Genomic DNA, 17,084 nt, shown 5'->3' with positions numbered 1-17,084 from the left:
TATTATTCAAATTATATACACTATATTATTATAAAAGTAAAATAAATATATGATTTAAATGAAATTATAGTTTTGAATGTGAAAGGACATCTATGTTCGATGACTCGAACGAACAAAAATTAAAAAATGTACCGTGGCGTATGTAGGTGGCGTTTTAGTATAGGAAAAAATAGTTTTCCGCTTTATTCTTAAACTTTTAATTAAAAAAAATATTTTGATTAATTCTTCCGCTGCTGGATAGATTAAAATTGCGTTCATTTAATTATATTTAAGTCGGTTTCGCTGTCGAAAAGTGCATCGTGGGACACTTTGTCATTACGATTCTCACGGCGCACGAAGGGGAGGAAAATTCCTAAAAGTCAGTTAATTAAGGGAGGTCACGGCTATTCATTTTCTGCGCCCCCTCTCCCTTATACAAACTTATTGTTTTATGAAGCGCATCCCTTATTAAGGGGAAAACGGTGATCATTAAAGCACCTCACTCGCAGAGACCGACTGTCTAGCATCCGAATGAGATCTTAAATGAAAAAAACCTTGAAAACGTGTACTTTTTTTAGTATAAAAATAATTTTCATATTACACTGAGATGGTATCGTACGCGTTGTATGGTAATTTATTTTTTTATGCTTGCAAACAATTACGTGATATTCTTGCTCTGGCATGTATCGCATACGAAATGATTTCTCAGAATTAAAGCTAATTAAATTGAATTAATACTAGAATTTTAGTGCATTTTTTTCATGTAATCATTTTCATCGCCACTGTTTCTAAACGGGAAAATGTAAATATGTTGGTTTCGCGGACGACAACGGCATCCCATAGGATACGAGCTCGACCCGACCGTTAAGTCTGTGAAAAATGTCCTCCGTATCTACATCTCAATTAATCTGAGAGGCGAAGCCTCCTTCTTTCCCATTTTCCTATTCGTTTTTATCTTTAAGCAACGTCTGGACCCCATCTCGGGGGAGTCGTCTAATTTTTTGGCTCGGTGACTTCGACCCTCAGGCGGTTTAACCGCGAATCTGATACGTTTTATACGTTTGCGGATAAAAGGGGATTTTTCGCGTACAAATTTCACTATTATGATAAGATCATTTTTACGTTAAACGGAATTTTCAAAACCATCCCTGTATGAAAATAAGCCTTCAATTTAAAAAATAATATGAATCTATTCAAATTGGTAAATGGGTGTGAAGTTTATGCATGGAGGTGCATATAAAAGTGTTTTATTACACAGCCGCCTGTGCCAAATGTGATTTTTGCAAAATCCAACGAGTAGAAAGTGACTGAAATGAATAACGACATAAATAAGCTTCGTCTGCCCGTCACGCACAGTCATATGTGACTCTGAAAAATTGCGAATTTTCCCCATTTCGCGTCACACATTTTCCGCGCGCCGTACATATGATGCGTATAATTTTTCGCACTGATTTACAGACGCATCAAAACCGCACACCGTGGCGTATTTCCGAGTTTTTCCTCGGTTTTTCACGTTTTGACAGTTAAAATAACGACTTTTCGGGGACCGAAGCGACGGGCGATAACAGCCTCGTCAATAAAACGAGGGAAACTCCATATTAAAAGTGAAAATAAATAGGGGAGAGAGATAACGGACCACTCGCCATTAATGGATGTTTTATACTATTAAAGTCGTTACGTTAAGCTTTATATTACAACGGTAATAGTTATTACTCTCGCACACGCTTTCAGCATTTTTGTTGAGGAATATTAACGTAGACTACGTTTACAATTTTAAAAGTTTAATTAAGCATATAAAACCAAAATGATACCACGCGAAGAACAACTTTCAAAAAATTATATACTTGTGTAAAATATATCTTTAGACTAAAATATATCTAAAGAAGTTTTCAAGAAAAGAAAATGGACCAACTTTATCACAATATCATCTTCGAACCGTTCAATGTTTGCTCCAAATCGATACAATTTAAGCAAACTCAAAGCTGGATTCTTATCACGATCACAATGCTTTCTGCGTTACATTTCGCAAATGGCCGAAATAAAAATGAAATTACACACAGCTCGAATAGAATAGTCTCGAGTTTACATGTGAATTTATACCATAAACAACCATAAAATCTCATAATGGTAATAAAACGATAAAAATGCTCACAAGCGCGCGCGCGTATACACACATGTATACGAAAATACTCACTTTATATACACGAAATCATTTTTACAAGGCGTAGGTGTAGTACAAGACCTAAAATCAGATAGATGAAATGCTCCAAAGATAGTGCAAGACCGATGGACAGACGGAACAGACGGAACAGACGTTCTTTACAACATCGTACAGACAATTAATAAAAAATAAAATCCGAAATGAAAACCTGCGGCGACACACCGCTAACAGGTTTACTCGCTGTTAGCATACTATTACAGGTAATGTTTCTACGGGACCGCAGAGATAACTTGCGTATTGAAATGTTTTAATTCGGATCGGAAGAAATTAATTATGTTTCAGTGGATGTGCAATAAATCTTGACACGTGCTATAAACCGACTGCACACCCTGTCGTAAAATTGAAGTAGATTCAGCACGCACGCTCATTAAATTAAGATGTCATCAAAGTTAATTAAAGGTAAGCGACAAACGTGTATATAATAAATAAATGCCAGTGAAATGGAAAATGCACGTGAAAAATAGGACATTATACTTTTGAAATATGCGAGTGCATTTAAATAATGTGATTAAAATACAATTATGAAAATCGGTTTACGTACGGTTTTATGTCAAATTTTAGAGTAATTGAATAAAATGCGAAACTATGGTAATTAGAACGGTAGGCAATTATAATTTTGCCCATTAACAACATACATATGTACATACAAGATATGTTTCTATAATTCTAATGGATGGTATTTTTTGAATGAAATTCGAATCTATGTACATATGTACATATATGTATACATATTTAATTATAGATTTTTTTAAACTACGAAATATTTTGACTTTCATACATATGTATTAATGTAAATTGTTTTTATCTTTGTATTTTTTTCGACCGCTGTGAATAAGGATGCCTACATGCACAATTAGATCTGTGAGCTAATTGTCAAGTAGAGGAAAAGGTGGGGGCATCTTCTGAACAATAAGGAGGGGGGGGGGAGGACATTTCGTAACATATTTAGATTCACAGCTCAAATATGCCAAATCCCACTGGAGGAGTGGAAAAGCTATTGTTTGCCAATAGAGAGGTCGTGGGTTCAAGTCTTGGCCAAGTACGCTGCTGGCGAGATCTAAGTGGTTATTAAGAACACAGATCGACCGTCTCTTGCTAGAATTTTCTGATTTATCTAGCTTAATTGTAGTGAGGGATCCAATGAGTCGGTATCCCCCCCCCCTAGTTTCTCGCAAATTCGAGTTTCTAGAATCTCCAATTAGGCGGTTCTTATAAAAATATGCTACCTACGAACTATGTAAAAAATATTTATTCCGAATTTGATGTATATAAAAAATTTGTTGATTTTCAAGACGTCCCCATTGTATTCTACCTTATATAATGTATAATTGTAATGTAATGTTTGAATTGTTAGTATGTTCAAAATAATCTAACCATATATGTCACCTTGGGGTAATTCCTGCCATGGCACCTATGATAAAAATGTATGTAATAAAATATAATAAAATATTTAGCCGTATAAATACAATTCATTATATTGTACGCAAGAAAATTTCAGTTCAAAAGCTTCTTCAGAAGAATTGCTGTAGTCCGTAACTGCCTGTCACTTTTAATACTTCAATGCAAATTATATAAATCTATTTCACTTTATTAGCAAAATTTGAAATTACATATATTTCAAAATGTACACACGTGAGTATCATTTGTATATAATAAAGCAAAAACTGTTCGAAGAAACTGTTGATGTATAAAAAATGACTATTGCAAAATGCATTAAATTAAATACAAATCGGCGAACACTCAGATGCATTAACGCGTGACTTGCGAAATGATGCAGACTGTTGTATTTTTCCATTCATTTTTGAAATCCTTTTGAAGTAATGCGTGTGAGTAATATGACGTCATTAAAAGCTTTTTCGAAAGCTCGACTGTATTACTATTTTCTACTGGAAAATCATTAAATGCGACGTGGGGTATGATCGCCATTGCTACGGTGCACTTTTCCCAGTCATTTGAAAAATTGTTTTGCTTTAAAGGACGGACAAAAGGACACACTGCACAAACATCCCTAAACAAAGGGCGGTGTGTTTTTTCATTTATTCTTTTGTGTCCTCTTTGAAAACCATAGGAAAAGCCCTGCACAACATACCACAATGAATACTCTTTGAGGCGTATCTTCAGCTGAGGAAAACTATTGTCTCTTTACTTCTATTCTTACGTATATTATATCAGACAATATTGAAAGTGGTCACTGTACAGCTTCACATACAAATGATACACACGCCGCTAAGATAAATTCGACCGGTTATCACATCATACTGTAACAGTCATAAATGTAAGTCTCGTGTATAAATTGAATATTATCACAATTACTATAGTTCATGTTGCTATAAATTCGTACCGGAAAATAAAAATCAATCGCATCTAATGATTTCATAGTGGAATTCCATCAAATAATTGATGGGACCAGTCTCGAGATGAACCGATTAAATCGTACTGCTACTCGTTTAAAGCATACGCTAATGGCCACTTTGACATTGCAAGATTGTAAAGCAAACTTTATATGTATGTACATATGTTGAGCAAACATTACTGCAGGTAAAGCTGAAAGCGATGAAGATGACGACGACTAATTTATTCATTTCCTTTGTGATGAAAATAACGAGATGTTGATTGAAGACGTGCACTACTGCTACGATTCTCCCTAGTGAGAATTCTAATAGTATTATATATGTAAAGAAATTTTAATTTATATTACTGTCAATTATTCGACGCTTTCATGCATCGTGCATTCGCTCTGTTCTATTATGATTTTTTCTTAAACAAAGTATTTTATTAAGGGTTATTATAAGTGGTGTTAGGTATGACGGTTTCCCATCATGTTTCTCCCCCCCGTAGTATCATATGATTTATTATCGACGAGTAATGAACGTAAGGCGATATAATTGCCTATTCAATCAGGGAGGAACATCGCGAAAAGAGATCGTTTGAATAATGAATATTCGAAGAGTGAATTAATTTGAATATACATAAGACGTGAAATTGAAAGGACCGGTATGGGGGCGCGACTCATTAACTTCGTGACTTTGAATCGAATTCAAACGTGAAAAAAATATTATATGTATGTATGTAAGATTGAAAAAAAAAATGGATCGATTGTTTGTTCGCTTGGACGTCTCGGGTACCCGTTCTATTTATCATTTGTGTGAAAAAATAATAATAATTGTATTTGATTAATTTTACAACATAAGATTTGAGCATACATACATATGTACATATGTATGTATGTAGATGTAAGATAGCACGTGTGCATTGCAAACGTGTACTGTTTTGATCGGTCATTTATTCCAAACGACTGATCAATATTCAAAAATATACGATAAATCAAAATATTTATATTCTATTAAAATCACAAATAATCTTTTAAAAATAGTAAAGTGAAATGTGATCTGTAAGGTTAAGTATGGAACTTACATATAATATATTGTATGTTTGAGGAAAGCTACTAAATTATTAAAAACATATTGAGAAAAGTGCATTTCAAGTACACACATACTGTATTTCCAATTGAATTTTATAAGGATGGTATAAGAAACACCGATGTATGTATGTATATGAATGTAGTATAAAAAAACTATTTATTAACTACATATAATACATAGTTTCAGTATTAACAAGAAAGAAGATTACTATCACTATCAAGTTATAAGATAATTTTTGTCAAAAACCAAAGAGGAAACATTTGAAATGATGAATATCATTCGAATAAGGTTTAAAAGATCATAAACAAGTTAATAATTTTTATTCAAGTTTATCAATGACTTAAGAAGTATTTTTTTGTAATATTGTTATAAATAAGTATGTATATAAAATCGTTTCTGTTTAAAAAAAAAATAGAGTATATGAAAATATAAGTACACATATATATATATATATATATATATATATATATATATATATATATATATATATATATATATATATACATATACATACGTTTTATTTTTATTTTATGTATTATTGTATATACATAAAATATATCTTATTTTATGTACATATATACAATCTCACAAATTCGAGTTTATAGCATGTCAAATTTGCTGATATTAAATAATAATATGCTACCCACTATGTAAATTGCATGTATGTATGTATGTATGTGTGCATGTCTCGAAATATTAGTATTTTAAAATTTGTCCATGGATGTCATAATACTGTATAAACATAATTTGCTTATCGTTTTTGGTAATTGGCCACGAAAGCGCATTGGGGATTATTTGTTAAGCCTTCCTGGTATATGTATCGTACATATGTACATGTATTCATATGTATAAAAAAATAAACAAATAAAATTTATTAGTATGACTTTTTAAAAAAAAAAGTCAAGGCGAGTATTTAATATTATCCAACTGTAAATTATATAAAAAAATCACAGAAAAACAAAATTATACGTCTCTCAACTTTCTAATATGAATAATTTTATTATATTATATTTTATATATAATATATAATTGTATCTAATATATAATTTCGAAAGAGATTTTGTAAGTATTGTTGGTTGATTCGATTGGTTAAATATTATTTTTTTTCGATTCAAATAAATTTAATAAAAAAAAAAATGAATATTTAGTATTAGATTCACCATCTTTAAGCTGTTTATATTGCAAATACTGAGCGAAGCCGGGTAGAATAACTAGTAATTCATAATTAAGATAATTTCTTTAAATTGATCTCTTATATTTCGGATGATGATGATGAGAGGTCGGTCCGCTGATCATCAATTCTGGATGAAATTTTAAATGACTTTATGACTAAGTTTGTAGCCCCGAATACAAAATACAAACACTGCTTTTCATGGAACGCTTTAACTATGTAAATCGAGGGATAGGTAAGTTATATATATTTTTTTTTAAATAATTGGAAATAAATTTGAATCGTGTGAATTTATTCCTATACAGTAGAGACACGTTGGCAATTATGAAGGTTCATTTGAGTAAATAAAAACAATTTTTTTCTAATTTAAGCGATGCCTAAGAACGATGAATATTAATTGTTATGCATACAAACGGCTTTTTTACAGAACGCGCGTCCATAAAATAGCTTGATCAATGGAAAAAGGCGCCGACGACATAAAAATAGTATGTCGCAATCAAAAAAGACTAATCGAGTTTGTTTTTATTGAATTCTATTGCTCGTTACGACTCATATAAGGCTAATATAGGGATTCAATAGCTTTTTACGAACGCAGCATTTAAATTTTAGTACGACGTCCAAGATGGAAATCGTGTTGAATATGCATGCGTCTTCTGATGGAATCCGTGACAGCGATCTCGAGATTGCCCAACATACTATAACACATACATAGTTGCAACATAACGATTCCTGATCGACATTGAAGTGTTATATCAGTATAGAAAGACGACCTGCATGCACATATAATACATATTCGTTTATGAAACGGGGAAGTTTAATTGGAGCCAAAGGGTTGAGACCGTTCGAATCACCGCGTGAATATTGATGAGGCCAATTTGAATTCTGTGTACGCTGCCATGATTTATGTATTGCTTGTGGCGTCTCGGAGGCAATAAAAAGCTGCCGAATAGCCCACGCTTTTGTACAATTTAACGAAAACATAAAAATGTACGCGTTTTCAAAGTGATCTAGCGCATATGTATGCGGGACAGATCCGCGAGAGCAAAAGATTTGAGCCGCCAAGTCGTAGTTGAATTGCGACTGTCCTTAACGGGTTTAAAGATACGTTTCTCATGGGAATTCTACATATCGATTCAGTGATTGTTCACCTTTTTATGTGTCGAAGGGTTGGATGTTTTGTTGCATACTATAGATCAGGTGCTATTAACTTCTTTAGTCCTTGATCCCAACAGAGATGGAGCTTTAAAATGTTCACGTTCAATATTGAGTAGGGGTGAGTTTTCTATATACATATATGTAGTATTGGTATTGGTATTTTTTGAAGTCAATGTTGAATTGTATGTACTTGGTGCTCTCTATAGACCGCTAGTTAAAGACTCCTGATTGAATCTATTGTATATTCATAATCACGTGAAGATTCCTGCGTTGGGATAACGCACAGTTTATTGCGCAGCACGCATGTTTTACAAAACGATCCCGCATCGTGTTCGGAATAATGGACGCAAACCGATTTAACATCAAAAGGAGGCAATTGTTGTCGAGCAGTTGTCAAATAAAGGCCTCTTTATACAATAGAAGCGACCTTGTCGAATAGTGTGTAGTGGATTTACGTGACTGGTGTTCGAGCCATGCACGTGACCCGAGATGCCGAGGTGCCGTTTTCAGTTTGACGTACCCGATGAGATGAATTTTATTCAATTTTAAATCGACCAGGTACGGCTCATACAATGGTGAAATTGACGTTTTGTTACGAAACGAATCTGCTAAGCGACCGTGCAAATCGGAAGTGACGTTGCTGTAATTATAATTCGAAATGAGTGAACTTATACGTACCACAGTGGTAACGTTTATTTATATTGAACTTTAAATGCACATGGGGTTGCTTCAATTGATTTTCAATTAATATTTTTTAGCATTACACCTTGCGGTAGAACGAGTAAACAATGAAGATTTTTCATGTTAAATATATAAATAATTCACTTACATATACAGTTGTATTAATACGGTGCTGAATCTTTCAAATCGAGTACAATTTTACCATAAAATTTATGTTCAATATTATAATTTATGATGTAATAAAAGTAAGCTTATCTCGTAAATAGTTCGAGCCTTTCAAGTTCATTATAAAACCGCATTTTGTGAAAAAATCGCTATATACAATGTACATATATCTATATGTACATATGTACATAATATGTATCTTAGAAATCCTTTACTAAACCCACATCGACTTAGTCAAGCTTCCGTTGAACCGTAAAATGGAAGATTGCCAATGATTGGCGAAATAAATCTGTTGAACTTGGAGTATAAAGTTTTACATTTTTTTTTAATATAAAATCGGAATTAACGAATGCGAAACATTAAAAATCGTAAAGCTTTTTTTTGGATGACTTAAACGCACATATATATTCGCAACCCAAAATTTTTTAAATATCAATGATTTTTATCAGGAATTTAATATTATAGAGTAGAAATCAAACAAAAAACGATCATGACTTAAATTATATGACTTTTACCTGTTCAGGTCTCAAGGCGGGTGGTACCCAAGTATACTCTTCGAGGGCGCATCCAGAGTCGTCGTCTGAGTGTGAATGTCGATGAGGATCCGGTGGTTGTTTTCCTTGCAACATCCGCTCAGCATGGTCGAAAAGACCACGGAGAGGTCCAGCTGTTGCAGGAGGACCCATATGAGGCTGAGGACCGACTGCTGGAGGGCTAGGAGACGGAGGGTCTCCAGGACCCATTGGAACTCCGAGGCCGGACATTCCCGGTTGATTTTCTTCGCCGACAGTGCAATTTCGACACACAGGTCTGGAAAAATAAAAAAAGTAATATTAGTATTTAAATGAGAATAATGATTTGTTTATGTTCTAAAATACAAGTAATTATGGTCTAAAAGGCAACAACAATAAATTATATATATTATTATCTTCAGTAAATTCTCAGCATTTATGTAGATTGATTTAGAAATAATTTCTCTCTCTGAATTTAGAAATAATCATTTTTGGTGAGCCATATGAATGTACATATGTATGTATGTACATATACATATGTATAATATGAATGTGGATTGAGTTAGTTCACATAAGAAAACTCTTTCAAAAGCTGGGTTTAAACTATTGAACTGTATTTCCAATATGTGCAATAAAGCTTCAAAGATGCTGGGTTTCGTTTTACGTAATGCTCACAATTTCAATAATTTAAGCGTTTTGCGTCTTCTTTATAACGCATTGGTCCGAAGCATTTTGGAATCTGATGCCATTATATGGAGTCCCAGTGAATTAACTCACTCTCTAAAAATTGAAAGAGTTCAAAGGAAGTTCCTCCGCTATCTATATATGAGGGAGTTTGGATACTACCCTCAACTGTTTCCTAGTGCTTTTGTGCAAGGTTCTGTTGGCTATAGTTCCCTATCTCATCGGCGGGATATGCATCTTGTGTGTCATTTCTTCAAATTATTAAGAGGTGATATTTACAACCCAACTATATTGGAAGAAATGAAATTTTGGGTTCCATCTCGCCTCATTGATTATCGATTGCGTCCATTGTTCCAAACTATTAAAGCAAGAACTAATGTTCTTGCTTTTTCACCAATCGCTCGAGTCTTACGCTGCTTGAATTTGGTCAGCAATCACATTGATATTTTCAATATTTCACCGGATAATCTATCCGTATTTTTACTGTTTTTTACTTTTAATTCAATTTAAACTATTTATATATGTGTTTTTTTTTTTTTGTGTATTATTTTCATTTTTGATTTTTCAATTTATTAATTCTCAATTTTTCAATTTTTAATTTTTATGTACAATTTTTTAAATGTTTTATTTTATTTGTTTTTCTATTATTGTTGTTTTATTTTTTCTTATGTATTTGATCTTTTATGTATTGTCTGGCCACAGTGTCATATTGGGGTGACCTGTAAAGACTCTGTGGTATACTTGTATATTAAAATAAATAAATAAAGGCGTAATAATAAGATCATTAAAATTGTCATTCATAATGTTATGTATATCGCACATAATGTAAGCATTCATCATACATTCTATATTTCGATCAAATATCTTAGGAGATGGGTATACTTCGAATCGAATTACCGGTTAATTTATAGAAGTGGTAAGGAACTGGTAAGCAGAATAAAATTATCGATACGAAACCGTAGCCAGAGCGTTCGACGATTAACGTCAATATTTATCATCGGCCACGCATAAAAAGGTCGTAAATCATCGAAGATAACAAAATTTTCCCGGAGATAGCGGCCAGTGCTATTATAGATACGACAATGGCATGGTGATTTTTGTACGCTGATAAAAAGCAGCCCGCAGTGGTGAGATCAATAAACGCATTCATAATTTAGGGCCATAAAGGTCGCGTGTAAATATTTATGACGTCATAAATTCGATGGGACCCCTGAGAGATATCTTCCTTAGTCTTCGTATCCTCGAGGCGTGAAGCATCGAAATTACCGCGGCTTTAATTATTACGACTGGTACCAAATGTGGGTTTATTTTAATGAAAATATTATTGCTGTAGAAAATGAGTGAGGTGTTTCGAGCCATCGCGGGAGTAACGTAGTGTTGTTATTCGATTGGAAATATGATATAATATTGCCGATGTACCGGTGTGTAAAGTATAGGGACAAATTGATTTCACGGAGAGGTCAGGTAGAACGGATGAGTTATTGCGATGATTGGTCTCCAGAATCCATATTTTGGCCGGCGATCCCATCCAAATGTGTGATTTAATGCATTTATTATGCAGCGGAATGCGGATCGATCATCGAAAGTGGATGCTGTGGTTCACAGTTTAAGAACCTGTGATTGCGACTACCGGCCGAAACGCTTACAGCGAAATTTGGTACTTCAGATGCATACAGATGGCAACAAATAATATTAAAAAAGAAAAGCTTTACTTTCTCTGGAATTTACATATTTTGTTTTAATGGAATTTACAAATTTTGTGGTAATATACATGAATAAATGGATAAGAATGAACGGTAAGTGTGCTTATTGTTTTAGGTTTTTTGGCACACAGAAAATAGTCAAGCAGTTAGTGATCGATAATATAACTTACCGATTTTGTATTTACTTACCGAATCAATCGAAGTTACTGACCAAATAAATACAGATCTATTATTGTAATACCAATCAACATTCCGATTTTTTTTTAATTTACATTTGACGAATTGAACAAATTAAATAGTTAGTTTTTCCAATACACGGTCAGTTTTACAATTAACAAGTTTTACGAATATTTATAGTGTACTATTGTATAGATAAAAATGAACGGTCAGTAAGTTCCTTATTGTTTTGAGTATTTTTTGACAAACAGGAAACAGTGAAGCAGCTTTTGACCGATAATATAACTTACTAACCTTCTATTATATTTACTTAGTCAAGTAGTTAGCGATTGATAATATAACTTACTAATCATCTATGTACAAATTTACCGACCAAATCAAACGGAGCTACTGACCAAATACATATAAACCCATGACCAAATACCATAATGCCCAGTCTACATACATTTCCATTTAAATCCATATTTTACGGATTGATTTATTATATACGAATATTTTAGCGAGCGGAGCTGGGCACTGCTAGAAAGTAAAGATATTGAAATGATTAAAAATGTATGTAAACTAGCTTATTTTCATTCACACAAAAATGACCTTTAAAACGTTCCCATTATTATATCGATCGATCATTATAATATTAGTAATTTTTATATTATTATAGACACATCTAATGTGAAAGTGATTTATATAAAATGCCTGCATCAAAAATTCATTGTTTAAATTTAATGATGCGAAATGCTACACTGTTTAAAAACAAATTGCAGTGTGATTACTAGCGAAATTGTCGGTCTCGCAAATTTTCATTGAATATTCGATGGCCACTTTCGAAAAACTTTTTTTCCTTTTATATTGCACATACATAAAATAATTACTTCCGTTCAGCACGTAAAAGCCACTCTTCAAAAATATAACCCTTCGACAACGATACATTGTAATAAAATTTCCGCTTACGATTTTCGTTTTTGGAACGTCCGTCAAATCGTACATACATATATGGCAAAGACGAAATTTTTTAAGATAATTTATCGACATGATTGATGCTTTACACATGGCAGATCGAGACTTAAATTAGGCTAATTTTATCACTTGAACATTGTATGTACTTATGTATATTCTAAAGAAATGTTTTTGTAACTTTCGATCGTACCACGCTTTTCTAAGTCAAGATCGCAGTGATTCACTGTTTGATTTATCGTTGATTCGGCCGCATTTATTACACCACTAACCTATTGACAAATTGTACGAAAATAATAAAATTAGCGTGAGAAGCATTACCGGTTCCTTTGTGCGGTCAGATGTTATCAAATTTGTTTTTTTTTTGCCTCCAACCAACATGTGTGATTTATTCTTTCAATTAATAGAAATTATGAGATCAAGCGCGAAAGTTGATAACGCCGAAGATTTACTATAATATGGACTGTTATTTACTGTTGCATTATTCTAATTGAATTTTACGAACACTAATTAATCTCAATAACGAATATTTATAGCCGGGCGTAAAAATTCAATTTGGTAATATCGAAATTGAGCATTTTATCCGGAATTTATGGTGTTGTAAAAGGCGATTGAACACCAATTATCTGACGCCAAATTCAAATTCGTTTTTTTCTATTTTCATTTTCGACAATATAAAAAGGAGACGCATAGCTCGAGGACTGAATAATTTAAATCAAAACATTTTGAGAATCCCTGAAGTCGAGCGTACATAGATCCAATTACAGATTTTACGGTCATTTAAATTTTAATAAAGTTATATAACAGTCGCGATTAGAACGCACGCAAAAAGTATGGGAGTTAACGCAACATATCCTATCTTTATTTATTATTATATTTAATGAATCGGCTTGTCGGAAATTGTTGTCATATTTTGATATCTCCATTATAGCACACATACAATCATACTGTTGAAACAAACTTTCGAAGGCATTTACAATCATCGGGTTTAAATTTGTACGTCGCTTGTTCTGATCATTGTTATTATTTATCGAATAAAAAAACGCACTCAAATGAGCTCTCGTATTTTCCGTATCTGATCGCTATCTCACGAATTCCATCCTAGGCCACTGACTTTTTACTTTTTACTATTGGGTATATAAAAAAAGAGCATGAATCATACGTTTGTTTAAGAAATATATATTTTATATATGTATGTATGTACATATTTGTTTTGATTTTAAGATCGCTAGGGTTCTTATGCTGCATTAAAATATGTTGATTTTAATAATACCATGCTCTCGAGGACACACAGGTGTAATGAGTTAAATACGAGTTTCCTCCGACTGGGGGGAAATTGCAGTTTTCCAATGTATTAAAATGCTGTTAATACTCAACACGAGAGACATGCAATTTGAACGATCCCCTTGGAGTCCTAGAAATATGTATAATACATAGTAGATGCATGTCGTGTTCGTCCCACACACCCGGTGTTGCATAAATTGTTAACTAAACAGCAACGATGTTTTACCTCGCAATTATATTTCACTTACCGTGTACGATTAGAATAATATCGTTTCGGTCTCTGTATTCAATTAGAGACGCTCGCTTTTGCATTTAGTTCCAACTCAACAGTTTTTTAAATCGACAACAGCTGGCTGAAAATGATTTATTTTTACCTATACATGTTCGCACTCGATGATACGCGTGTGAACGGATTTTACCCTCTCATGATAGATTTTTATTTAATAGGACACTTCATGTTTATTTTCCTGATATGAAAAAAAATATAAAGAAGGCCAAAAGGCTGACAATAGTACTGAATTTGTCCAAATGATAATTTTATTTGAGAATCTTCTCAAAAGATCATAAATGAAAACTACCAAGGATGCAAGGATAATTGAAAAAAGTTATAATTGTGAAAAATGTAGTTACGAAACAAATTTGAATATAAAAGACAAAACTTTCAATAGGTCAAGTTTTGCTGAATTTGTTATATAAATGGCTTTTGGCGTTTGATACATCTTGTAGGTTCTCAATTGGTTGCTTTCGATTTGCAAAACGGTCAAAGAATGTTCTGTAAGAGTTCTTTAAAAATGATCAAAAACCAACACGAATCTGAAATGGTTTAAGGGCATGTATTTTATAACTGTCTACTCTTTCAAAAACCAAGATGTTTTGTGAAAATTTTTCAATTGTCGAAGTGTAGAGAATTTTTGAGAAAATTCATTTTGTAATTATTTTATAATAAAAATTGCTTTAAAAAATATATTAACGATTTAACATCACTGTTGATTAATTAATTAAACGATAAAAAAAATCAACATTTTTTTGATATTTTTTCAAATGACAACAAATATCCCAAACAAAGTATTGTATTATATGATAACAAAAAGAAAAATTAAAGACAATGTGCCGATTTTGGTACTAATTAATGACTTAGTGAGAATTAGTAAGTGCTTAAATGAATTTAAAATATATTTGGAACATTTTCTCTTATATTTGTTTACCTTTCAACACAGTAGAATGTTCTAGTGAGACACAACTAGCCTCCAAGAGTAGTATTATTGAATCGCGTGCGTGGAAATGTGCCTAATTATTCGCATAATGATGCAATCTCGAATCATCGTCCCACAACCGACCTGCGATGGCTTAGGCCCCAGTTTACTGTTAGCTATAATAAGTGAGGAATTTCTCACAGTCGAGAATAGAAGAAGTGAAGAAGAGGAAGAAAAGTTCGAACCACGCACCGACCGGTTCCAATTATCTCGACGACCAGTCCATCGGCCAATAATGTGTCAAACGTTAATTTCAATTAGCCACAATGCGTAGAATAAAATCAAATCACGCATCGTAAAAATAAACGAGTAACTAGAATTTTATACCTCTATCCCACAGCCTCCACACACCTTCACACTGTCGCAAATCTATTGTGAGCGAATTCACATTGCAACAATGCCGAATCGAATTCGCGTAAAAGTTTAACGTTCTTGTCACACGACATAGCGTACCTGAGGGCTGTTTCGTGTGTGGTTTCTTCTCAAACCGCTCATTACGATGCCTTAATGATATGATGAATTTCCTGTCCGTTGTCGCATGCCATCTGCATGCTTCGATCTTTCGAGATAATGTCCTGGAGGTGTGCGCAGAACTTCTGGAATTTATTTGCGTTCTTCGTAATGACTGCAAATTTATCAAGACGTCTTCAGAGTGACATTTGCGCCGAAGCCGAGCTTCTGAATTATACTATGCATATGAAGCTACCGTTTATATGCAATTTGTTTCAGTCACTGTGATTGCAATGCGGTCTGCAATTATCATTTACCAACGTATTCAAAGATGCTGAAAGTGATAGCGGAAACATTGATCGGTAATCGACAGTGCGTAGGATGGCTAAAGTGGTAACTATAATATTATAATTATATTACGAAATGGAAACTGTGTCAATTAATAGAGTGACTTACAGTATCAAAACTTTTAAATTAAATTACTTGCCTTCGAATATTCAGCTTTACATAAACAAACATTTTCAAAGTTAGACTTTGAAACGATTTGATACAGATGAAAAAATTATTCAACAGCTATATTATGGCAATAATTATTAAATTCATATTATATGCACAATGTACACATGTATCTATACATGTATAAATACATATATGTACATGTATAAGAAGAGGAAATAAAGAGACGTATGAAATAAGGATGAAGTGTATTTGAGCGAATTAATGCCATTTTAAAATCTAAAATGCCACTTTGCTTGAAGAAAAAGATCTTTGATCAATGTGTTTTGCCAGTAACGACGTATGTGTGCGAAACTTGAGCATTGATTTCCAGAATACTGCATACTTTCCAGTGCACTCAAAGAAGTATGAAGCGCCGTATGCTAGGTTGAACGAGAGGAGATAGAAAATGGGATATGTAGGTTAGAAGTATGACAAAGGTGGTTGATGTAACAGTAGATGAGGACAAAGAGATTTAAATGGCAATGGGTGGGTCACGTAGCTAGAAGAACGGACGATAAATGGACAAAAGAATTGCTCGAATTGCACCTGAGAAAATGTAAAAGGGTGCAAGGAAGGCTGCAGAAGAGATTGGTGGATGAAATCAGAAAAAAAGGTGTGATGAGAGTTGCCCAAAACAGAGACGAATGGAAGCATGTTGGAGAGAGTGGTGGATAGCGAATGGCTAATGACTTTCATTCAATGGTGGATGGCGAATGGGAGTGAATGATGATGATGATGATTATATAAATATGTATATAAACGTATTTATTTAGGATAA

The 17,084-nt window shown here is 33.2% G+C and overlaps 1 protein-coding gene across 1 annotated transcript in view; it reads right to left on the bottom strand.

Annotated features, from left to right (window-relative positions):
- LOC143915367 (uncharacterized) overlaps positions 1–17,084 on the bottom strand; it is a 147,714-nt gene that overhangs the window by 73,793 nt on the left and 56,837 nt on the right. Inside the window, exon 3 of the mRNA XM_077435983.1 lies at positions 9,310–9,604. Coding sequence (XP_077292109.1) covers positions 9,310–9,604 — 295 coding nt within the window. The remainder of the gene's footprint in view (positions 1–9,309; positions 9,605–17,084) is intronic.

The sequence above is a fragment of the Arctopsyche grandis genome, chromosome 8 (genome assembly GCF_051622035.1).
Source record: "Arctopsyche grandis isolate Sample6627 chromosome 8, ASM5162203v2, whole genome shotgun sequence".
In the NCBI taxonomy this organism is placed as follows: Eukaryota; Metazoa; Arthropoda; class Insecta; order Trichoptera; family Hydropsychidae; genus Arctopsyche; species Arctopsyche grandis.
This window is presented reverse-complemented; position numbering and strand designations above follow the sequence as displayed.